Source organism: Oryctolagus cuniculus, chromosome 2 (genome assembly GCF_964237555.1).
Source record: "Oryctolagus cuniculus chromosome 2, mOryCun1.1, whole genome shotgun sequence".
NCBI lineage: Eukaryota > Metazoa > Chordata > Mammalia > Lagomorpha > Leporidae > Oryctolagus > Oryctolagus cuniculus.
In genome coordinates, this window is record NC_091433.1 from 172,427,461 (window position 1) to 172,452,938 (window position 25,478).

The 25,478-nt window shown below is 40.5% G+C and overlaps 1 protein-coding gene across 13 annotated transcripts in view; it reads right to left on the reverse strand.

The window, feature by feature from the left end:
* The window catches only part of LCLAT1 (lysocardiolipin acyltransferase 1), a 206,142-nt gene that overhangs the window by 51,769 nt on the left and 128,895 nt on the right, over positions 1–25,478 (reverse strand). For all 13 annotated transcript variants that reach the window (XM_070069730.1, XM_051839858.2, XM_008254571.4 and 10 more), the window contains 2 exons: positions 24,091–24,237; positions 22,088–22,204 (listed from right to left, as the gene is read on the reverse strand). In XM_070069730.1, coding sequence (XP_069925831.1) covers positions 22,088–22,204; positions 24,091–24,237 — 264 coding nt within the window. The remainder of the gene's footprint in view (positions 1–22,087; positions 22,205–24,090; positions 24,238–25,478) is intronic.

A 25,478-nucleotide genomic window follows, 5' to 3' on the forward strand; every position in this document is an offset into this window, starting at 1 on the left:
CAAATAAACTTTGTTAAACGTAGCCCATCTCAGATTTTCAACAGCACCCCTACATTCTAGATGAACCACTGTGACTGCTCTGCTTACAACAAATTCCCAAGAGCTGATAACATTTTATTCTCAATAAAACTAAATTTGTAACAATATTTCAATTGGAAGATATTATATCATATTTAAAAAGTATTTCTGAAGCTGTCACAAGATATATGGCAGTAGGAAGTCCAAAGTGATCTTCATAGACATTTAGTTTCTGGAAAAACTGGAAAGCATGCCAATTTGCTAAAGGATCAGTCTGTCAAATAAATCACTTGAAGTCTTAGAAAATGTACTGTTTACCAACTTCTTGTCCAGCTATTAAGGTTGTAGCAATTCATAATGGAAAAAAAATTTTAACAAAATACTTTTGAAGATTCATTTGCTGAATTTCACTGAGCCTTTTATTAATCTGCTACTTTGGATCCAAAAGAGGTAGAGAGAGATTGGGAGATTAAATAGTATGGGAAGAGAATGTGGCCTCAGAAAACTGGGATTTTGGTTCTTGGCAGCTCTTACCAGGTGCAAGATGCATTTTCATCCACTTCCCTCTCCTCACCCCATATGTATGTGCATGAGTGACATTGTAGGAGGCTGTGTCTGAGGGCCAAACCACAAGAGCAGAAAGTGGTAAAATCACAGATGAGAGCAGGGTGTTTGTCCTGAGGGACCAGGTCTGAGTCCTAAAGAGGAGTCTAACTGAAAGCTGAAGGAGTGCCTGGCAGGTGAGGCTTCCTTCAGGACAGACACAGGACCAGTCAGGTTTATATCCCATGGCTTTCATGGGAGTGAACTGATATGGTCAAGGTGGATTACAAATCAGTCTTCAAGCAGAAGGCCAGAGTTCCTGAGATAGAAACACCTGGAAAGTGCTGGTGGGCATTTGGAGACAGATGCTGAAATTTGGCAGCCAGGCCACAGGAGGCACCGACACAGGGTAATTTGGTATCAATATGATGCTTTCTGTGTCTTTAGGCTAGGAAATCTGGGGCTAAGTGAATAGACACCTACAACAATTTGAAGACTGATTATCTTTTAATTATTAATCTTGTATAAAAACCAAATTGTCCCACTTCTAACAGAGTTCAACTATTTGAGTAAAGAGAGCTGTTTTTAAGAAGTTTACTATAAACAACTGAGTTCTTCATACCCTAGATAATGTTACAAAAGGGATGACATTATTAAATATCCAAGTTTTGCGTAACTCTTTCACACAATTTACTTTCTGTTTTCTCTGATAATTATTACTCTGCCATCCTACTACTCTTTTTGAAAAAAAAAATCATTAGATAATGAGACTATTTTTATAAACCTATATTACAAGAGGATTTGTTGACTTCACAACTTCAAAAGATGAACTTAATACATCCAAGTCAGCATCTTTAGCTCCTAAGGTTTTAAATTCAGTGCAGCTAATTTCTACTTAAAGTTGCTCTAGAGTGTTATTCTATTTCTGAGAAGTTTTACAATTACAAATAGTTACTAAAAATAAACTTTCAAATTATAGTAACTGCATGAGAAATATTGTTACATTCTGTATTTTCAACATGGTAATAGTTCTGCCACATTTAAATAACTACAAATTTCCCAGAAGTTTTATAAACAGAGAACCAAAGATTCCTGAAGTCTCAGAAAATCAGAAACACTCAGAGACGTCAGAAGTCACCCACTTCCATCCTCTTCACCCATTCATCCTCTGCTGCTTGCAAGGCAGAGAAGGCGTCCAGAGGCAGGGAGTGTGCATCACGGCCAAGTGCTAGGGACGGGACAAAAGGCAAGGGCTGGGATCCAGGAGACTTCAGAGTCTGTGAAATCCAGGGGGTGGGCACCTGATCACAGAGGTTTGTGAAGTGACTAGAGGATAAAGGTGAGGGGTTGGGGACCAACAACTTCTCTAAGAAGCCTGTGTCTAAAGGAGATTTAAAGAGCTAGAGGGGAGCTAGAGCAGGGGAGGTAGTGAATGGAGTTAAATCAAGCACCCCTGCAACTGTATAGTGTTTTTTTGTTGTTGTTGTTGTCTTTTTTCTTTTTAAAGATTGAAGACATATAAATGAAGTTAAATGCCAAGTAAGCCAAAGCTTAAAGATACAGCAAAGGTAGGAAAGGCCTGAAGAGTGGTAATGAGCAAAGGACGCTTACAGTTGGTACAACCAAGAATGTAAAAGCTGGCTAGGGAAACACAGAAAAACGGTCAGCTAGCACTAAGAGTCCTGTTGAGATAAGTAACTCTATTGGATTAAATAGTGCCCCCCAAAATTCAGGCCCACAGGAACCTCAGCATGTGACCTAATTTGGAAATAGAGTATTTTCAGATGTAATTAGTTCAGTCACAATGATATACTGGATTAAAATAGGCCTTACATCCACTCTGAGTGGCATTCTTAAAGGAATAGGCACGAAACAGGCAGAAGATTAAAAAAAAAAGGCTGGAGCTATGCTGCCACTGCCCAGGACGCCAGGATTGCTGGCAACCACCAGAAGCTAGAAGAGGGAAGAAGAGCTTCCTCCCCAGAGCTGTCAGAGGGAGCGTAATCTACTGACAACCTTGATTTCAGACTTTTAGCTTCCAACTGCGCAGAATAAATTTATATTGGTTGGAGCAACTCAGTTTGTGGTAATTCAGAATAAAACAGCAATCAAGAATTTATTTTAGTGGTGATTTGCAAAGTTGGGGGACTTTGTCCAGCAGAGCCCAATGCCAGTGTAGGTATAGAGGACGTAAGCAGCTGACAAGACCCAAGAATGAACCCCTGAGGCTGGTGCTGTGATGCAGTGGGTTAAGCTGCTGCCTGCAACACTGGCATTCCATTTGGACATTGGTTTGAGTTCTGGGTGCCCCACTTCCAATCAGCCCCCTTCTAATCTGCCTAGGAAAGCAGCGGAAGATGGCCCAAGTGCTTGGGAGTCCCAGATGAAGCTCCTGGATCTTGGCTTCAGCCTGCCCAGCCCCAGTCATTTTGGCCATTTGGGGAATGAACCAGCAGATGGAAGATCAATCTCTCCATTTCCCACCACCCAACTCTGCCTTTCAAGTAAAATAAATCTTAAAAAAAAAAAAAAAAAAAGAATGTACCTCTGTCAGGTGTGTGGCACCCATGGACTATAGGACTAAGGTTTTGGGGGATACACAGAGTGTAATTAAGATGGGGGAAAAGAGTGAAGGCAGGAGGATGACAGAAAGAAAAAGCATGAGGGCATCAAAGGAAGAAAGATGGCAAGGGAATAAAGAACAACTGCAAGGGGAGTGATTTACTGACAGCTGAGAATATAAGAAATTATGGTTAGAGAGTGACATGTTTTAATTTAATGCTTAACAGGTACAGCAGGCTGAGAAGATAAGACCTAAAGTACAAAGTAGTATGGGATAACAGGGAGATGAAGAAACTAGGCTGTCTACTGTGCAGATGGTGAAATTACCTAAGAGGATGTCTCAACCAGGGTTAGAATGGAAGACTGAGCCAGCTGCGAGCTTCCTCTTCTGCAGTGAAATGAAGGCTGAGGCAGAGGATGCAGTGAAGGAATGAACGGTCTGTTGATAGGTGAGTCAAAGTTGCTGTACTTGGATGGCAAAAGGGTAAATGAAACATACACAAACATACACACACACCCCTGCTAACTCCAAGGCACGCAGGTCAACGGTGAATTTAAAACATCAGAAAGTAATGAGCTATGAGATACACACACACACACACACACAGCAGGGCAGGGGAATATGAACAGCTTTCACATGAGAGGACAAGAGGGAAGAAGATGTCAGAAGATGGCTATATTTTAATGGAGGCAGTAAGGCTGAGAGACGGAAAACACAGAGAAATGAGCTCATCACCTTGATGATCACAATTATTTCTTATTTACCTTATCGAGATTGCAACTTGGCTATTTCAAAAATCATTCTGATAGCTAAAACTTGATCCTATTCATGTCCTTTAAAATGGCCTTTTTTTTTTGAAATAGAGCAATATTGGTTTCTTATCAGAATAGAAATTGGTTTTTCCTTCAGCAAACTTCCCTACCTCCCCAAATCACAGGCACTAAACAACACTGTGGGAAGCATTCCCATTGTTTCATTGAAGATCTTTATATCAGACTCTAGAATACTGCCAGTTTGTATGGATTCTACTATTATAGAGGTCCAATGGCCATAAAGAAGATAAAAGCTGGAATGACTACTATAAGGGAAAGTTTCTTTCCTAAGCTGCATCAACAACTACAACTAAATCCTGCTATTTAGAAAACATACTTTCCATTTAAACAGAGATAGCAAGAAATCCAGGAGGGGCCAGTGTTGCGGTGTGGTAGGTTAAACTACCATCTGCAATGTCGGCATCCCATATGTGACCCAGTTCGTGTCCCAGCTCCTCCACTTTCTTTTTTTTTTTTTTTTTTTTAAGATTTATTTATTTGAAAGAGTTACACACAGAAAGAAGGAGAGGCAGAGGCAGAGGCAGAGGCAGAGGCAGAGAGAGAGAGAGAGGTGTGCCATCCACTGGTTCATTCCCCGATTGGCCGCAATGGCTGGAGCTACGCTGATCCGAAGTCAGGAGCCAGGAGCTTCTTCCAGGTCTCCCACGAAGGTGCAGGGGCCTAAGGACTTGGCCATCTTCTACTGCAATCCCAGGCCATAGCAGAGAGCTGGATCGAAAGCAGAGCAGCCTGGACCCAAACCTGGGATGCTGGCACTGCAGGTGCCGGCTTTACCTGCTATGCCACAGCGCTGGCCTCCAGCTCCTCTACTTTCAATCTACCTCCTTGTTAATGGCCTAGGAAAGTGGTGGAAGATGGCCAAGTGCTTGGGCAACTGCTACCCACAGGGGAGACTTGGAAGAAGCTCATGCCTTCAACCTCGCCCAGCCTCAGCCGTTGAAGCAATGTGGGAACTGAACCAGTGGATGGAATATTCTCTCTGTCTTTCCCTCTCTTTCTGTAACTCTGACTTTCAAATAAATAAGTAAATCTTTTTTTTTTTTTAATTTTTTTTTTATTTGAAAGAGTTAGACAGTGAGAGAGAGACAGAGAAAAGGTCTTCCTTCCGATGGTTCACTCCCCAAATGGCTGCTACGACCGGAGTTACACCGATCCAAAGCCAGGAGCCAGGTGCTTTTTACTGGTCTCCCATGTGGTGCAAGCAGTTGGACCATCCTCCACTGCCCTTCCGGGCCACAGCAGAGAGCTGAACTGGAAGAGGAGCAACCGGGACTAGAACCCAGTGGCCATATGGGATGCCAGCGCCGCAGGCGGAAGATTAACCAAGTGAGCCATGGCATCAGACCCAATAAGTAAATCTTAAAAGAAATCCAGGAAACTTTTCAGGACACTATCAGGGTATGGTCAAATGCCATCACACTCTACACCATATAAAACAGTGATATTCTTTCAACTTTCCTTAAGATTGTGGAATCTGTATCTATCATACAGATGCCTTGAGTGGATTTATTAAAGTCACTAAGAAGCCTTCCTTAATAATAAAGCCATTTTGGATGTGAACCAACCAGCCGGAACAGCTACTAAGAACAACAATAACTGCAGTTAACAACAAAGCTATTTTTGATAACGTGCACTGTGGGCAGTGGAAAAAAGGAATCAAGTGCAGGGTAGCCAACAGGCTGATAGTATGGAAAAGAGAGGTCCATGCATGCAATTACAATAAAAACTGGGGTTATCTTAACAGAAGCATGGTTAAGCTGCAAGAGGACTCAGTGAAGGGAGAGACTAATTCTCACTGGCAGAACTGGAGAAGGCTTCCCAGAAGAGATGGCCACAACTACTAATGACCTTTATCCCTTCATCTTCTAGCACATTTCAAATGTTACAGCATTATAATTTCAACAGGGGAAAAAAATAAAACCAAAGCTAAAATTCTGTGTAGCTATCCAAAAAAAATATCAAATATAAGATATGGACCAATACTTAGGAGCCTGGAAAATCCAATGGATGGAAACTTCACAGTACTGGCAGAGACTACCACAGCAATGATGGCATCTGGCCTGTCAAGACTTCTTTTCTGAGGCTGGCATTGTGGCATAGCGGGTTAAGCCACTGTCTGCAATGCCAACATCCCATATGGGCACCGGTTCAAGTCCTGGCTACTCCACTTCAAATCCAGCTCCCTGTTAATATGCCTGGGAAAGCAGGGAAAGATGGCCCAAATGCTTGAGCTCCTGCCACCACAAGGGAGTCCTGGAAGAAGCTCCTGGCTCTTGGCTTCATCTTGGCCCAGCCATGGCTGTTGTAGCAATTTGGGAACTGAATTAGTAGATGGAAGGTCTCTCTCTCTCCTTCTGTCTCTCTCCCCCTCGGTAACTGTGACTTTCAAATAAATAAATAAATAAATAAATCTTTTAAAAAATAGATTATTATAAAAATTTCTTTTTCTGCTTTCTCTGTATTTTATCCAGTTTATTAATAACACACTGGCCTTCACTAAATAATACTGTTAGAAAGATCGACAATTTCAGCAGACAAATCTGGCAGTTGAGGATTGTATCTGTTCTGAGCACCCCTTTTCTAGGTGAGATTATCATGTTTTAGCTTTATTTTGCCAGGGATTGCACTGGGGGTTGAGGTAGGAAAATCTAGATCCTTGCATATGCAGAAGAGCCAGTTCACTGAAACAAGAAAAAAAATTCAAGTGCAGGCACTTCAGGTCTTGGGTAGGGACAATGGCAGCTTTTGTAGTGATGCAGAAGACTATTTCTGGCTGTTCCTCCAGTGAAACCATGAGTTCCATTATGTTGGAGTTTACAGAAATGCAATACTTGTAATCTGTATTTCTATATCCATGATGGCAAAAGGGGCATTGGAAGCATCTGAAAAACTTCTGGTTTAAATCCTCAAATGAAGACCAAATAAGTTCTATAAATGCAAATTAAGATTTTAATATGGAGCTTTATTTTAAAAATAAGTCACAATCTTTTTCATTCATATCCAGTGAATAACTGGTTATAACTACTGGCTAATTTAGCTTAAATTTGTACAGGCCAATACTTTGGACAAAAACACCAAATAGCTAATAAGAGTATAAAATAAAACAAACTGCTTCATAGGGAAGAAAAATAGTCAGCAGAATATAAAGAGCTAAATTATTAAAAATCCTGAAGTCATGAAGAAGATGACCTTTACAAGAGAATAGCAATCTGCTTCAATTTATAGAAATGTTATGAGCCTCTAGCCAATGGGACTTAAGGCTGTATAACATTAAGAATCTCAGGCTTGCTCCATCATACTCTGTGACATCTAACATTCTCATTTTTCTGTAATTGCTGCCTCTTTGATGTTTTCATCCTGAGTTTTCCTCTCCTAGCCAAACCTTGTAAGGTCAACAGCATAAGATGTTGAAGTTGGTACACAAAGTTCTTTCAACATAGAACAGTGAGTCACTGAGAGAGAAATGAACTAACAGTTCAAAAGGAAGTCTAACAGGAAGACATTTTTAAAAGATTCTTTGGATGTATGGTATATTACAGTGTTAGCATTCTATTAGAAAATCAAAGTGAAAGCTGTATAAATAAGCAAAGTTGGACAGCATACAGATTATTCTTAGAATGTGCTCCTAATGGCTGTGAGAAGGCAAGTAAGCCAAATACTAAATATCTTTTTTTTTTAAGAGATCTATTTTGTTTATCTGAAAGGCAGAATTACAGAGAGAGCAATTGCATCTGCTGGTTCACTCCCCATATGCCAACAAAAGCTAGGGGGCTGGGCCAGGCTGAAGCCTGGAGCCTGGAATTCCATCCAGGTCTCCAATCGGGGTGATAGAAGCCCAAGTACTTGGGCCATCTTCTGCTGCTTTCCTAGAAGCATTAGCAGGAAACTGGATTGGAAGTGGAACAGTCGGGACTCAAATAAGTGCTCAGATGGGATATTGGCACTGCAGGTAACAGTTTACCCTGTTGCACCACAACACTGGCTTCCAACCACTAAATATACTGAGCCACCAAGTTAGGAAGACTACTTACGAATGCAATATATTTCACTGCTGTTGGGTAAAAGATGTTATATAATACTCTCCAAGTTGATGCCTGTGGGTTATTAGGCTGGTAAGGAATACTGACAAACTTTACTTTCCTCTAGATGTCACTGCTCTCTCTCAAACAACTGGTTGTGGTGGACATGCTTCACTCAATTACTCATTCAATATTTATTGGATAATTGGGTACCACTGTTCTAGGGAGGTGTTGGGTAGGTAAGGAAAGAGAGGAAAGGGGGAAGTGAAAGAAACAGAAACACCTACAGAACTATAAATTTGACCCAGGGAAATTTACAATCTAGCAAGGATGATACATATTTGCAAATTATGTGATTTTTAAGCATAATTCAAACATGGCAGAAAACAGGGTCAGGGTGAGAGGGAGGCACTGAAAGGACTTCCAGCCGAAGAGATCAAGAACTAATCTTCCTGAGCAGGGAATGAAAGAATAGGTAGCTGGTCAAAGGCAGAAGACATGGGAGCACTGCAGGTGGTAGGAGAGGGCAAGCCACTGCGGTACACTGTAAAATCACCACTTTGGATGGAGCCCAAAAGTGGAGTCTGAGCTCAGACTTGATCTGTTGCTCAGCAGTACTTTGACTTGGCTTTGGTCAGCTTCATTTTCTCATTTTCTGCGACAACTATTTGAATCTCACTAATCACCTCTGTAACTCACTCACTACTATCACTCAATTCCCTAACCTCTGATCTGAGAGAGAACAGAGCCTTCCAGCACAGCCCCTCTCCCTGTCTTGACACTCACTCCCAAACCAAAAAATACTCATTCTCCACATTGCCTCCTGCCTCAGAAAATGAGGAATCTTCTTCACTGTATTTCTCTTCATACCCCTTCTTAATTTCTCAGAAAACTGATCCATCATTAATCCTTTTATCTTCAGCTTTTTCTCTATTGAATCCTCTCAGGCTTTAAAAATACTCTACTCTCTTCATCCTTAAGGTGGCTTTTGGATCTGTTGACTGCTCCAGCTCTCTCCTCCTCATCATCATAAAACTCACTGTAGGAGTCATCTCAACATGCTATCTCCACTTACAAACAACTTTATTCCTACAAAACTATTCTCTCAGGATTAAGAAGCCTGTGTTGTAGGGTACCAGGTAAAGCTGCCATCTGTGATGCCGCCATCCCATGTGGGCGCTGGTTCGAGTCCCAGTTGTTCCACTTCCAATCCAGCCCCCTGCTGATGCGCTTGGGCAAAGCAATGGAAGATGGCCCAAGCACTCAGGTCCCCATTACCCATGTGGAAGCCCAGAGGAAGCTCTTGGCTCCAGCCTGGCCCAGCATTGTCAACTGCAGCCATCTGGAGAGTAAATGAGAAAATGGAGATTCTCTTTCTCTGCCTCTCTTCTGCCTTTCAAATAAATAAATACACCATAAAAAAACAACAACAACAACAACTATACTACTCCCTCTCTTAGGGTCACCAAATATATTGTAGTTGTTGTACCCAAAGGACTCTTTTCAGATTTTATGTTCAAAGATGGTTTTGGTGTCTGGAATCCATATAAACTGCTGATAACTTAGAAAATATATATCCACTTTGAGTATCCAAGTTTGCAAACAGGCTAACAATTGCTGAAACAGATTGATTCAGATCAAATCACTATTTGCAAATATAAAATTATGACCATTTTCAGTCATATACACAAAAGGCAAAATTTTTTAGAAAGTCTCAAAACCATTTGTAAAGACATAAACATGACATTCTTCCGTGACTTTTCCCCTAGGATAGATCACTGTAATTAGGATGGCTCACACTCTACCTCTTACTATGTGGCCTCACATATGATCTGCAAACACCTCATTAGTGGATCAAAGGATACGTAAAAAACATGATGTGCAATTACTGTTACTTTAAACTGATCATAAGTTAGAAATCTCAAAATAAGACAATATTTTGGGATAATCATGATGATGACAGAGCCAAAAGATCTTATTTTACCTGAAAACAAGCAGTACACTGCTTAGGAAGGTAATAAACTCTTTAAGAATACTAAGGAAGGAACAATTTACTCCCCAGTTCTGAAGTATTTATAAAGCCATAAATACTACCTTCACAGCTCCCACTACCCCAAATTCCTTTTATTTTCTACTTTATTAGAGGTGGACACTTCATGGTAACTAAGACTACCTCTCTCATTCACTGTCCAAAGAGGCTAGTCTCCACTGCTACATGGAGAGCTAATCCTAACAGTTCTTTCCCAATTTCTTTACCGGCTCAAAGCCTATCATTTCTCAAGATCTTCAACTCCTTTTTAGGCACTACAATTATAGACCATGAGTAATTTCCACATACTCCTACCTGCTCCTCTACTGAATAGAAGCAAATTATAGGCCGGCGCCGCGGCTCAGTAGGCTAATCCTCCGCCTTGCGGCACCAGCACACCGGGTTCTAGTCCCGGTCGGGGCGCCGGATTCTGTCCCTGTTGCCCCTCTTCCAGGCCAGCTCTCTGCTGTGGCCAGGGAGTGCAGTGGAGGATGGCCCAAGTCCTTGGGCCCTGCACCCCATGGGAGACCAGGATAAGTACCTGGCTCCTGCCATCGGATCGGCGCGGTGTGCCGGCCGCGGCAGCCATTGGAGGGTGAACCAACGGCAAAGGAAGACCTTTCTCTCTGTCTTTCTCTCTCAATATCCACTCTGCCGGTAAAAAAAAAAAAAACAAAAACAAAAAACAAAAAACAGCAAATCATAGCCAATATGGTATACCTATTAAATGATACTTAAGAAGAATGTGCAAAATAGCAATAGTTTGTAACCTAGCTTGATAAAAGTTTGTTAAGTAAACTCAGATTTGCTGCCCAAGAGGAAAGATAACTGCCTAGAGAAAGCTCACTGCCATTGTAAATCACCAAGAATGTAAAGCAATAAGAAAAACAGCACAAACATGAAGCTTGCTGTAAAGAGATGTAAGACAGTTATTTTTCAAGTAAAATAGCAGGGTCTGGCATTATGGCATTAATGGAGAAGCTGACACCTGCAACACTGGCAAACCATGTAAGTGCTGGTTTGTGTTCCTGTTTCCCTTCTTCCAATTCAGCTTCCTGTATATGGCCTAGGCAAAGCAGCCGAAGATGGTCCCTGCTACCCATGTGGGAGACTTGGAAGAAGGCCATGGTTCCTGGTTCAGCCTGGCCTACCATGGCTGCTGTGGCCATTTGGGGAGTGAACCAGCAGATAGAGGATCCCTCTCACCCTCCTTCCCTCCAACCCTGTACCGTGTAACTCTTTCAAATTCATAATTTTTTTTTATGTAAAAAGTAAAATAGCAGACTGAAGAGAATCCACACTGTAGACTGCTGCTTGTTAGATTATTATAATCAAACAAGGCCCTAACTTGAAAATGTACTTTACAAAGTAAAGATCAAAGAACTAATATAGATCAGTGGTTTAATCCTTCATTTAATTACCATGCCCTATGACAAAAAGATGAGTGGACCACAATGAAATTATGTGGATTAACTGGCCAATATTCACAAAATAAACTAAAATATGCATTTCTTTGTGTATAGATGTACTTTCTGAAAAATGCAATGTTAATAATCTTTCTTACCAACAGAAGAATCTTTGGAATTTATTCCATGTGATCAACTATAACAAAACTCTTGTGTGGAGGGAATGAGAGCCACTGAGGATATATACATGTTATTCTCCTAGATAACCTTGCTAGGGGCAGGCAGATGGATTAGAAAATGACATCCTTTCAACACTTACAATACATAGTACAGAGGAGTGAGCTTATGGCAACTGCACAAGGACTAATTTTGGTCAGCTGACATTGCTCATTATATAATTTTTATTATAATTTTTTTAAAAGATTTATTTTTATTTATTTTAAAGACAGAGTTACAGAGAGGTCTTCCATCTGCTGGTTTACTCCCCAGATGGCCACAACGGTTGGAGCTGCACCTATCCGAAACCAGGAGCCAGGAGTTTCCTCTGGGTCTTCCATGTGGGTGCAGGGCCATCTTCTACTGCTATCCCAGGCCATAGAAGAGAGCTGGATTGGAAGAGGAGCAGCCGGAACTAGAAACAGCACCCATATGGAATGCCGGTGCTTCAGGGCAGGGCTTTAACCAGCTGTGCCACAGTGTCGGCCCCTCATTATAATTTCTATATCTAGTTTCATGTTATTTTGGGAATTTTTTTAATCAAGATTTATTTTTACTTTTTATTATCCTTAAAAATTATTAGAGGGGATGGCACTGTGGTGTAGCTGGTAAAGCCGCCACTTGGGAGTGCTTGGCATCCCACATGGGTGCCGGTTCGAGTCCCAGCTGCTCCACTTCTGATCCAGCTCTCTGCTATGGCCTAGGAAAGCAGTAAAAGATGGCTCAAGTCCTTGAGCCCCTGCACCCATGTGGGAGACCTGGAAGAAGCTCCTGGCTCCTGGCTTCAGATCAGTACAGCTCCAGCCACTGTGGCCAATTGGGGAGTGAACCAGCAGATAGAAGACCTCTCTCTCTCTCTGCCTCTCCTCTCACTGTGTAACTCTGACTTTCAAATAAATCAATAAATCTTTTAAAAAAATTATTAGAGGAGCTGGTGCCGTGGCTCACTTGGTTAATTCTCCACCTGTGGCACCGGCATCCCTTATGGGCGCCAGGTTCTAGTCCTGGTTCCTCCTCTTCCAGTCCAGCTCTCTGCTGTGGCCCTGGAGGGCAGTAGAGGATGGCCCAAGTGCTTGGGCCCCTGCACCCACATGGGAGACCAGGAGGAAGCACTTGGCTCCTGGCTTCGGATTGGTGCAGCACTGGCCGTAGTGGCCATTTGGGGAGTGAACCAACAGAAGGAAGACCTTTCTCTCTGTCTCTCTCTCACTGTCTATAACTCTGTCAAATAAATAAATAAATAAATTATTAGAGACAAAAGAGCACACACACTACCATTTGCTGGTTCAATTCCCAAATGTCTGCGTTAGTTCCTTCCTGGGGCCAAGGAGCCAGCGACTTAATTCAGGTCTCTACATGAGGCATAGGAACCCAATTACCTGAGCCATCACTACTGCCTCACAGGGTACACATTAGCAGGAAGCTGGAGTCAGTGACTGTATATCAGTCACTCTGATATACAACATGTTTATCTTAACTGTTAGGCTCATGCCCACTTGCCTCAATCAGGATTCATTTTTAAAAAGTGAAGTTACGGGTTTAGGGCTGGAGCTGTGGCACAGTGGGTTAACGCCCTGGCCTGAAGCTCCGGCATCCCATATGGGAGTCAGGTCTGGAATCCGGCTGCTCCACTTCCGATCCTGCTCTCTGCTATGGCCAGGGATAGCACTAGAAGATGGCCTAAGTCCTTGGGCCCTGCACCCGCATGGAAACCTGGAAGAAGCTCCTGACTCCTGGGTTCAGATTGGTGCAGCTCTGGCCATTGCGGCCAATTGGGGAGTGAACCAGCAGATGGAATGGAAGACCTCTCTCTCTCTCTCTCTCTCTCTGTCTCTTCTCTCTCTGTGTAACTATGACTTTCAGGGCCGGCGCCGCGGCTCAGTAGGCTAATCCTCCGCCTTGCGGCACCAGCACACCGGGTTCTAGTCCCGGTCGGGGCGCCGGATTCTGTCCCTGTTGCCCCTCTTCCAGGCCAGCTCTCTGCTGTGGCCAGGGAGTGCAGTGGAGGATGGCCCAAGTCCTTGGGCCCTGCACCCCATGGGAGACCAGGATAAGTACCTGGCTCCTGCCATCGGATCGGCGCGGTGTGCCGGCCGCGGCAGCCATTGGAGGGTGAACCAACGGCAAAGGAAGACCTTTCTCTCTGTCTCTCTCTCTCACTGTCCACTCTGCCTGTAAAAAAAAAAAAAAAAAAAAAAAAAAAAAAAAAAAAACTATGACTTTCAAATAAGTAAATAAATCTTTCAAAAAAAAAAGTGAAGGGCCGGCGCCGTGGCTCAATAGGCTAATCCTCCACCTTGCGGCGCCGGCACACCGGGTTCTAGTCCCGGTTGGGGCGCCGGATTCTGTCCCGGTTGCCCCTCTTCCAGGCCAGCTCTCTGCTATGGCCAGGGAGTGCAGTGGAGGATAGCCCAGGTGCTTGGGCCCTGCACCCCATGGGAGACCAGGAAAAGCACCTGGATCCTGGCTCCTGCCATCGGATCAGCGCGGTGCGCCGGCTGCAGCAGCGGCCATTGGAGGGTGAACCAATGGCAAAGGAAGACCTTTCTCTCTCTCTCTCTCTCTCACTGTCCACTCTGCCTGTCAAAAAAAAAAAAAAAAAAAAAAAAAAAAAAAAGTGAAGGCACATGAACTTGGTTTGTATACACATGTATATACACACACACATGCAGAAACCAGCAACGTTAGTACTGTTTTAACATTACCTTGCAATACTCAAAACATACATCAATTTATTTTTTTAAATGTTAAGGAAAGGTCCTAACTGGAAAAAAAAATGCCAAGAGTATTTTGAATAATGAAGGAAAATAAAACTATAAAGAGAAAAGGGAAAAGGTATAGCCTTTATAAATAATGAAATGGATACATGTCCCGAGTAAAGGGGAAACAAGGTAAAACTTTTTTGGACAAACCCAAAAAAGTAATAAAATGCATTCACAATGAAAACCAAAAAGCAGGCATAAGCTCCTGTTAAGATGAATTTTTGAATTCAGGGTCTACAGGGTTTCGTCTCGGGCCAGAATTTCAACTTCATTGAGAATAAATTTTGATTTTCATATGAACAGGAAGCTAAAGTGTATTGTTACATACATTTTGCACCCTCACCTGAAATGCTCTCCTATCTAAGAACTTTCTGAGGACATAAACATTTAGTGCTCCCCTGCCCCGTATGGCAGCCTTGCTACCTGCATCCTCTGCTCCTGCTGTTTATCTCTCTGCTTTCCCTGGGAGAACACGCCAATGTATGTAACAATATGCTTTATGGTCAATGTACAGTCTACAAAAAGTCATCACTCAAAGGCAATTCCACAAATTTTACTTACAAAAGCTTCTTCCACAATTCTGACTTTTAAAATAAATATTTTGTAAACGTCATAGTTATCTGTCAGCAACATTTTTCAGCATGCTACTCTGAAGAAAACAATATAAATATAAGAGGAAACTAATTTTTAGGTATATAAGTAGTATGAATGGATAAAATACAATTATACAATTTTCACTCATCCATGAAAATGGTAATCTTCATGCTAATAATAAGCCATGTTTTTTGAGAATTTTTATTAATGGTGCCATAAGACCCCCTATCATTTTAACCCAGGTGTAACTTTCACAACAGTAATCATTTATGATAGCTCACTGGTGTTACACAAATAGTATGTAACCCTAGGGCAAAATTTTTCTTAACCATTTGCTAAGCATTGTAGCAGACAGAGAAAAACACAAAAGTCCCGACTATTTTCTGAGAAACATACAGGCCAGCCTCAGTTTGGAGGCAGGGAGGCCTTTAATTCATGTATGCAACTTTACCAGGCTTTTTAACTTCCCAGGAGAAACCTGCTACCAAATTTACTTACTGCTGAAGCCCTTGGTTGTGTACTTAACTTGTGATGTAAAATATCTATAGAACTGGTGCTTTACAAAGAGCAACCCACCTCATTGTGAACTGACATGCACTCAAATCTCAGAGAGTAAAATGCTATTTATGGAGAATGCTCTGAAGGATATGTACTCTGAATCCACAGGTAGCCCCGATGTTTTGAGCTTGGGGGAGACAGCTCTCTCTCATTATGCCATTGATCAGAATGGATGAACACTCTAAGCCTATGTGGAACAGCCCTATAAACGAGGCACTGTTACTATTCCTATTTTACAAATGATGAAACTGGGCCTTCCTGAGGAAAAGTGACTTCTCCAGTCACTTTGCTAAACCAGGAAAAGCCCTGATTCTAACAAGGTCTCTGACTACAGTGCCTGAGCACTTAATCTGGTATGCTGCCACCCTCAGTTAGGAAAAGGCTTGATGCTCCAGGATAGCGTGGAGAAAGGACTGAAGCAAGACCAGTGCTAGGAAGAGAGTTGAGCAGGTGAATGATAACACAGAGACCCAATCAAGACAGCAGTGAGAATGCCAAGGAAAGGACTGATTTGAAAGAGATTTCCAAGTAGAACTGAAAGGCTTGCTTGGGATTTCATCATATGTGAGCAAGGCAGAGGGGGTAAGCCAAGAATGACTCTCAGGTTTCTGGCTTGAGCAATGGATCCAATGATACATTGTCCTTAAGACAAAAGCTCTCCAGCCAGACCCCCAGCTCTGAGTAATCTTGGAATAGCTGTTTAACTTCTCTGTCCCTCAGTTTCTTCATGCATAGAATGAGAATGCTAATAATGCCTCAACCCAGAATTAAATGAAGTACTTAGAATAATCCTGGCACATAAGCACTCAATGAACTTTAGCTTGGGAAGAGAGGAGGAAAAGCAGTTGAGGGGGGAATGACAAGTTCCATGCAGTATATGGATATACTGAAGCAGAAGTGCCTGCAGGACCTCCAAGAGGCAGAAGGTACACCTCTGGCCCTGAACTAAGAAAGGGCTTTTGGAATTACACCTAGGAGGCATCAGCACAGGGGCAATGAGCCAACAATCTGGGTGATATGGCCCCCGCAGAATGTTTGGAAAAAGAAGAACACAGAACCTAGGGGAGCCTTATGAGGAACAGAGACATGAAGGGATGGATAGAGAAGCATCTGCACAGGAATCTGAGAAGTGGCCACAGGAGCAAAGAGAAAATGAGAAGCCAAAGGGAGACGGACTATGAAGAATCAACAGTGCCAAATGTTGCTAAATGCAGAAATAAGATAAAGGTGCAAAGTAGGTCACTGGATTGAGAAATAAACTCTTCGCCCTTAATAACCCACACGACGGGGCCTTTACTGCCCCTTCAGAGAGAGGTCAGACAGACCCTGGTAGCTATGTACAAAAGATCTGCTGTGCTAGATGTCCTATTCAAGAAGTCAGTCCAGCTGACTGCCACCCACACTCTTGGAAGAGGATTCTTAGAGGAAGAATAGACAGTACTTGGAGGTTAGAGAGAAGCAAAGCATTCCTGGCTTTAGCCTAGACAGACATAACCAGAAGCAAAATTTAGAATTCTTAAAGCACAATTAAGAATGGCCAATTAGTTCCAATACTTTAGCTTACACTGCATGAAGGGGATTCTGAGTAGTGGAATTTAAAAAGATGAGTACTGTATTATAAACTTGTGGTCAAGGAATATGGAAGAAACAAACGCTTAAACACCTGTCCTCTGGGGAAGATGTCTGTTCTTGAATCCTCAACTCACACAGCAACTCTTTCATATCACTATTCTTATGTCTTTCTCTTATGTCCTTAGGACACTTGTGAGTCACATCTCTTAGAATACTGCATTATAATTAGGTTTTCTAACATTACAAATCTCAAGGGAATGGATTTCCAAGAAACATTTTCTAAACAAATAAACACATTTATGTTTACATTACAGAAGTACTTTATAAAAACTGATTATCAATTATGAAATGGATTAGCAAGTAGAAACCAGAAGCAGGCCAGTGAGAAAATCAGAAATAGAAAAAAGGAAAAGTAATGATAATTCAAACCAATGGGGCCATTGTGGAAACATAGGAAGTGGGATGTCTTGAAATGTCTCCATGGAAGTATCAACAGAATTGGGTGGCTGAAAGAAATGGGACAAAGCTTAAGAATAAGATTATTTTCAAAGACCTTAAGGAAATGTATACTTTTGTCTCAGTAATAAACATTTATCCTAAAAATCATATTCATGCATATTTTGGTATTATTTATAAGGGTGAAAAATTGCAAACAATCTTAATTGTTAATAAAACTAAATAAATATCAGTCCCTCTATCAAACAGGATGTTATGTACACATTAACATGTTACTCTTAGAAAAACTTAAGGATGGGGAGAAAATGTCTGAAATAAATTAGCTAAATTAATAAAAAAAAAAAAACCACGACCTTAACAAGACAAGTTGTATGATTTCACTCTCATTTTGTCTGACGAAAATGTGTACACATTGAATATGAGAGGAAAACCATGTCGAAAGATGGGCATGGGATGTTTCTGAAAAGTGACTTGCAACACTATGGATGAGTGCTTTTATTTTCTTTTTTATAATTAACTTTCCAAAATTTTATCAAGAAATAATTGGTTCTTATAAGTAAAAACAAATATTATTTTACTTTTTTTTTTTTTTTTGACAGGCAGAGTGGATAGTGAGAGAGAGAGACAGAGAGAAAGGTTTTCCTTTGCCGTTGGTTCACCCTCCAATGGCCGCCGCAGCCGGCACACCGTGCTGATCCGATGGCAGGAGCCAGATACTTATCCTGGTCTCCCATGAGTGATTATTTCTTCTATAGAAAGTGAGCAAGTACTGAGAAAATCAAATCATCAGACTACTTAAGATACTTGACCACAAAAATGATGGATCTACAATTTGAAAGGACAGATAGTTTGAATGTCATGTTTTCCTGTTCTGTTTTGATAATTACAGAAACAAAGAAGGACCTGATAAATATAAGAATAAAAAAATAAAAATGGCTTACAAAAAGAAAATTTTTATATGTATATTTTTCCATTTAAACAAAACTTACTATAAACAAAACTTTTCCAAGAAATCTTGGAAAAAGAATATAAAACCTACAAATAATAAATTTTGTAGCACTGGAACAGAAAAAACTGCAAACTTACTACACAGTGGAAACTGAGTGAACCAGTCTCCATGGATGCAGCACAGGGCAAACTACGCTCCACTCAGGACACTGAGAAACACATTTGAAGGTGGCTGGAGGGCAGCGATGAGCCCAGAACCTCATCACTGAACAGATGGTACGAGCACGGACCTGAGTACCTATGTTACACTTTGTGTTTCTGTGTGGGTCCTAACTGATGAAATCTTTACTTAATATATACTAAATCAATCTTCTGTATATAAAGATAATTGAAAATGAATCTTGATGTGAATGGAATGGGAGAGGGAGCGGGAGATGGGAGGAGTGCGAGTGGAAGGGAAACCATGGTGGGGGAAAGCCATTGTAATCCATAAACTGTACTTTGGAAATTTATATTTACTAAATAAAAGTTAAAAAAAAATTAAACGAGTGATTCCAATGCATGGGGAAGGTAAAAAGAAGCAAATAAGCACCTGGGCACAAATTCAGTATCTGGCACATGACAGGTACTTGACAAATGTTAGATGGCTGTTTTTATGCACAAATGTAGGACTCTGATCAGTTTCCATAGGGCTTTAATGACTTTTCTCACTAAATACAGTGACAAAATCTAGGCTACATGGAAAATGCAGAGGTGTTGCTAGGGGATAGCAAGGATAGGAGAGAAAAAAAACAAAGAAACCAATGCAAATGCCACTTACAGTCCAATGCAATGCCATGACATTTGAATATTCAACATGAAGAGATCCCAAGGTCTCTGACATGTGATCATATACAGTCATGCTGAGGCAAATCTGAGTAAGCTCTGCTTCAGGATGTCAGTCACAAGTCACTTAGTATCCACATTTTACAAAGGTTTTCTCATACTTAATTTATTATAACAATCAAAAGATTTGTGATAACATGGCCTCAGAAGAAAATCAACTGCTAATCTGCAAAAATATTTGCAGAGCTGGGGAAATGGAAAATATCTCAGAAAATACTCTAGCAAATATCAAAGGTCTACTATACACTCACATTTTTTTAATGTGAGAGTAAAATTTAATCCTATTTCAGAGAAACTTTCCGGCAGTGAAAAGTCAAAGGCTGGAGTCGATGGTATATAATGTACTCACTATTTCAAGTTTATCTGCCTCTCTTCCTGGCCTCCTAAAAACTGCAGTCTCTTAGGAAGGGTAACTAAAAAGCAATCGTGAGAGAGGCTCCCTGACCAGGATAAATGCCACAGAGAGCAGTGGCTCCTGCTGGCCACCTACAGTTCTCACTACACACAGCCACCACAGACAACAAACACACTGCTGATACCGCCACAGGTATCAACAGGCAATGGTACACTAAGCACAAAGTCCACGAAATTACAATGCTTTAACAATGACAATGAACACTGAGCTACCTATGACTGGTATACAGCTTTTATTTCTTACATAACCAACTTTTACAGAGCAAATAAGAGCTACAGTAGACCAAAAGGAGAGAGACAAATATATGAGTATCTGATAGTAAGAGTAAGTGTGTAATCTGGATGTTAAGTCAGCAATATTCTCATACTGCATACATACCAAAGAATTTTTTTCAGGTGTATTAATCACAATTACCCAGTGGTAGTTTATTTTTATTTCCTAGTAGGAACTTATTTTGTCTTTAATGGTTAACACTGGATTAGTGAAAAGATCAAATTCCTCATTTCTTCATTTTTAGAATTTAGGCATAAGAGCAGAACTTGAATTAAAATGTGGACTGTTTGACCTTCAATTAAAAAAATTATTTCAACTTAAGTGATGTTTATGAATTTCTGTTCTCTTTTACTGTTTTCTTGTTTTGGTGGAAGATTTTTCCAGGTTCATTAAATGAGTGAAGGAATTGATCTCATCTGCTTCTCAACTTTTAAAAATGTCTACTGGGGCCAGATTGTGGCACAGCAGGTTAAGCCTCCACCTGCCATGCCAGCATCCCATATGACCGTCAGTTCGAGACTTGGCTGCTCCACTTCCAATCCATCTCCCTGCTAACAGGCCTGGGAAGGCAGAGGAAGATGGCCCAATCCTTGGGCTCTTGCACCAACGTAGGAGACCACAAAGAAGCTCTTGGCTCCTAGCTTCAGCCTGGCTCAATCCCAGCTGCTGATGCCATTTGGGGAGTAAACCAGCAGCTGAAGATAACTCTTTCTCCTCACCCCAATGCTGCCTTTCAAATAAATAAAATGTAAGAAAAATCTTCAAAAAGATGGTTCTCTATTAGCTCCTAGTGGTAGATGGGCACTCACTATAATCCTACTCTGTGTCAGGTCAGTTGTATCCACACAATTTCAAAAGCAAGCCAAATTAACAGGGACAATATTGTTGGTTTACCATACCAATGTTATTTTGGACCTCTGTGTACATCTCTTCAAAATCATGAATGTCTAGTAATGAAGCAGCTTCAGTGTGGCAGGTTATATCTGAAAGCACATTACAACCCTAAAGGAATACAGTGATGTCATCTAGAGAAAGAAGTATGAACTTCAAGCTTTTTCTAGATCTTTCAATATTAAGTACAAGCAGTTTTATAATAAGGTGGCAATTACCAGAAGAAAGTGAGACAATTTGTCCTAGATGTCACCACTATATAACACAGCTTGTTAGAAATCAGAGCGGAGAGCAAAAAATGTACTAAAAAGAAGACTTCATTAGGTGACTGGGCTTTGAATTGCTCCTGTAAAATTAGCACTTCTGTATTATTTCTGCAGAGTTCACTTTTCTTATTGGTATGCAGATATGTATATGAGTGGATATAAACATGTACATAAGCAGAACTATATTAAAAGACAATTTTTTTTTACATAACAAAAATACCCAAATGAAAACCTTTAAGTGGGTAGGATACTATCAAAGGAATCACTTTGTTTTCCTTGAACTTACATAACCTGAAAAGAAGTGGAACCAGTATGAGCCACAAACTACAAAGTATCTGAATGAAGTTCTATCCTTGACTCACGTGACCTGTAAAGATTTACTAACTTTGGATGCCTGTTCTATTTAACTCTAAAATGGAGTTAATCAATCAACCAGAGTTACCTAAGTGGAATAATGAATGCAAAATTATTTCCTAAGCTGTAGAAGATTATAATGACCTAACATGGTGAGAAAATGATTATATTCTCAAATCCTAACAGCCAAATGCATGGGTAGTATAAGTGATAAGACATTTAGATAGCTTTGCCACTGAGACATTTTTAAGTAGGATTATATGTTATTATTTTCAATGATGAAAAAAGGAAAAGAAATTCTATTTAATAAAAATATCTCTTACATATCATATTTTAGTATGTGGGGTAAACATTATCTAAAATACAGTATCATAATTCTTGTGATCAAACTATGAAAACATTCATTATTAATTGTGAAGGTCTATAGATAAAGTTTAATGACTTTTGCACCTTCATAAAAAAGTACAGTTTGAGATGAGTGTTTACCTTCTCTTAGACGGTCTACCACAAAAGTGAAGCCTGTAGTTCTTGGATGTAAGACATACTCATATTTCTGAAGTCCATTCTTTTCAGCAAAATCATTACTTCGAGCCTTGCTATTTTCTAAACAAAACAAAAGCCCATTAGATGCCATTAAAGAGAAAGATGTGAGGTAAGGGAGTAAGTACAAAATTTCTTTGATACAGATGGCAGTTAACTGCTCCATAATTATGGACTAGGAATACTGAATTAAATGAGAAGACACAAACACTTTATAAGTTCCCGTATAACAACCCCATACCTATTTATTGGAATTGTAAATTTTTTCTAATAAGACATTTTCAATGAGTTTTATATTAGTATCCTGAAATTCATACTCAAATCTTTAAAATCTTTTAAAAGATTTTATAAGTCAATATATAATAAAACCTAAAATACCCTAATCAATGAAAGGTTCCATGGCATACTCCTCATATACTAAAACACAAAGTCCTAATAAAACAAAACTTGAAAACTAACAAAATATAAGGATCTAGACATCCAGAAGAAATAACCAGCAATCAAATACATCAGATGAGATTTTTTTAACCCAATAATTTAGGCCTTCAATGCAAAGTGAAATATTTGTCTTGCTCAAGCAAAGGGCATTCTAACATTACTAACCAGAACCCTACCACAACAGGATGGGCACATGATTAGCACATCATGTACAAACATCTGAACATGGTTTGGCTGAATATAGTCAAAGAGTCAAGTTTATGTTCCAATTGTTGGCAAAAGTCTCTTTTTCCATTCCATGAGGTAACTTTACAAGTTCCAAGAAGAACCAAACCAATTATTCAGCAAATACATTTGGAAAAAGTAAAGTGTTCAGAAATTTGGCCTCCACTGCTGTGAGAGATCATGAAATTCTTTCTGATGACAGCAGATGTTAGAACCTGCAATCCTCAGCTGTGTCCTGAAATTCACAGACTATTATTCCAAACCTAAAGAAAGATATGGAATAATAACAACTTTCCTAGCAGTAAATGTAAGATTACTGATTCCTCAAAACCTTAGAAACTATAGATGCATTCCACATCACTAAAATGCCTAGAACCCGAATGTTGGTTTTTTTTAATAGTATCCTGTAGATTCCCAACAATATTTTTTAGATTTCTAATTTCCTCTTCTTTTCTTTGGTTTGACTGTATATTCTCCTGTGCTCTTCTAAGTCCGATATTCTCTCTTCTACCTCACTGATTCTGTTTTTAAGGCTTTCAAATGTGTTTTTCATTTGTTCTATTGAATTCTTCATTTCAATTTGATTTCTCTTCAATATCTCAACTTCATGTTCTACTAAATTCCTCATTTCATTTTGATATCTCCTTTAAGATTTCATTTTCACAAGAGAGATTTTCTGTCCTGTCCTGTATGGATTTATTAATTTATTTATTTGAAAGAGAGGCAGACGCAGAGAGAGAGAGAGGCCTTTCATCCTCTGGTTCACTCTTCAAATGGCCACAACAGGTAGAGCTGTGCTGATCCAAAGCCAGGAGCCAGAAGCTTCTTCCGGGTCTCCCATGTGGGTGCAGGGAACCAAGGACGTGAACCAACTTCCACTGCTTTCCAAGGCCAAAGCAGGAAACTGATCAGAAATGGAGCAGCTGGTACTTGAACCAGTGCCCATATATGATGCTGGCACTGCAGGCAGCAGCTTTACCTGCTGCACCATAGTGTGGGCCCCAACAGCTGACATTTTAAAATAGGTTCTGAGCCTTAAAATATAAAGTTCTAGAAAAGTAAGTGTAAATAACAGGACCTCTTGGTGGTTGTCTCTGGTAAATTCGTTAGGGTGGCAACCAGGAGTTCTAGGTCTTGTGCTTCTGTCTGCCTAAGTCTATTAAGGGTGGCCATTAATCTTGGTGGTATTCAGTTGTTGCATCTGAGGAGCAAGTTGTTCAGACTTGATGATTTCTAAGTTTCTCCATGTTTTAAAATTCTTTGAACAAAGAAGCCAGCCACCTTACCTGTGAGATCAGTTCCTTCTGGGAATATGAGGAGCTGAAGTGGTTCACGGATATCACAAAAATAATCAACCATGTCTTCAAAATGGCTCTTGTCATCCTTCCACTTCCTATGAATGAAGATATAGGCAGCAGCCTGCATGGCCCAACCTAGAATCAATTTAACAAGTATTTATATACAACTCTATTCCCAAAATCCACTAATCATTGAATACAATATTTTTCTTGGGGGGTCTTACAATAAAGTATTTACTATAATAAATATCTAATGAGAGATCATAAATTCAACACTAACCTTAGATCAAATGAATAACACATATACCAGAAAACATTCTTATTAAAGGTGTTTGGTAACCCTAGGATTTTTTAAAACTCTCAAAACCATCTTTCTAAGCCAAAACTATCTAATATAAAATATTTCTTAATAACTTCCCTAATATTTACCACTAACTCATCTAAGATTTTAACAATCCTTTTAACCAAGCTACCTGTAAGAGATAATACTTTTTGTCAGACATACAGTTAGAAAAGGACTGGTCTCTGGTCATATATATGAGCATATTCTTTAATATTTCTCTTTCTGGGGACCAATGCTGTGGTGTAGCGGGTAAAGCTGTCGCCTTTAGTGCCGGCATCCCATATGCGCACTGGTACAAGTCCCTGCTGCTCCATTTCCAATTCAGCTCTCTGCTATGGCCTGGGAAAGTAGTGGAGGATGGCCAAATGCTTGGGACCCTGCACCCTCATGGGAGACCAGAAAAAGCTCCTGACTCCTGGCTTCAGATAGCACAGCTCCAGCCATTGCAGCCAGCTGGGGAGTGAACCAGTGGATAGAAGACCTCTCTCTCTGTCTCTCCATCTCTCTCTCTCTCTAAGATCTACCTCACAAATATATAAAAAATAAATATTAAAATAAAACTTCTCTTTCAGTACGTGTCAATCTGTAAATGCAACTGCTATTTTCAATGCCAACCCACTGTAAATTTTATGTGAAAGGAGAGGAAAATCGCACAGTGGCTCACCAGAACATACACTGTGATCACACCACTCTCGCTAGGGCAAAGCCACTTTGCTGATCAAGAGGGAACTCTGAACAAGCCCTGTTTCAGATGACCACACATCTCTGCCCGGCCAGATGACTTGGAATATTGTAGGAGATGCCTGGCTCAAGGCAGCCAATCTATAGTGTTGTAAATAAACCATAAAGCATGAGAAGCTTGAGCCAAACACATTATTTAGGCCCAACCAAATGTGCTCTCAGAAAATTCCTCGGACCCTGGTGAGAAAAGAAAACCAGGCTGGTGGTATAATGGACAACCGAAAAGGAAGAGGCAACTGAGGCAAGACAAAGAAAGCACACTGTGGTAAAGGTCAAATGCTTTTGCTATTAA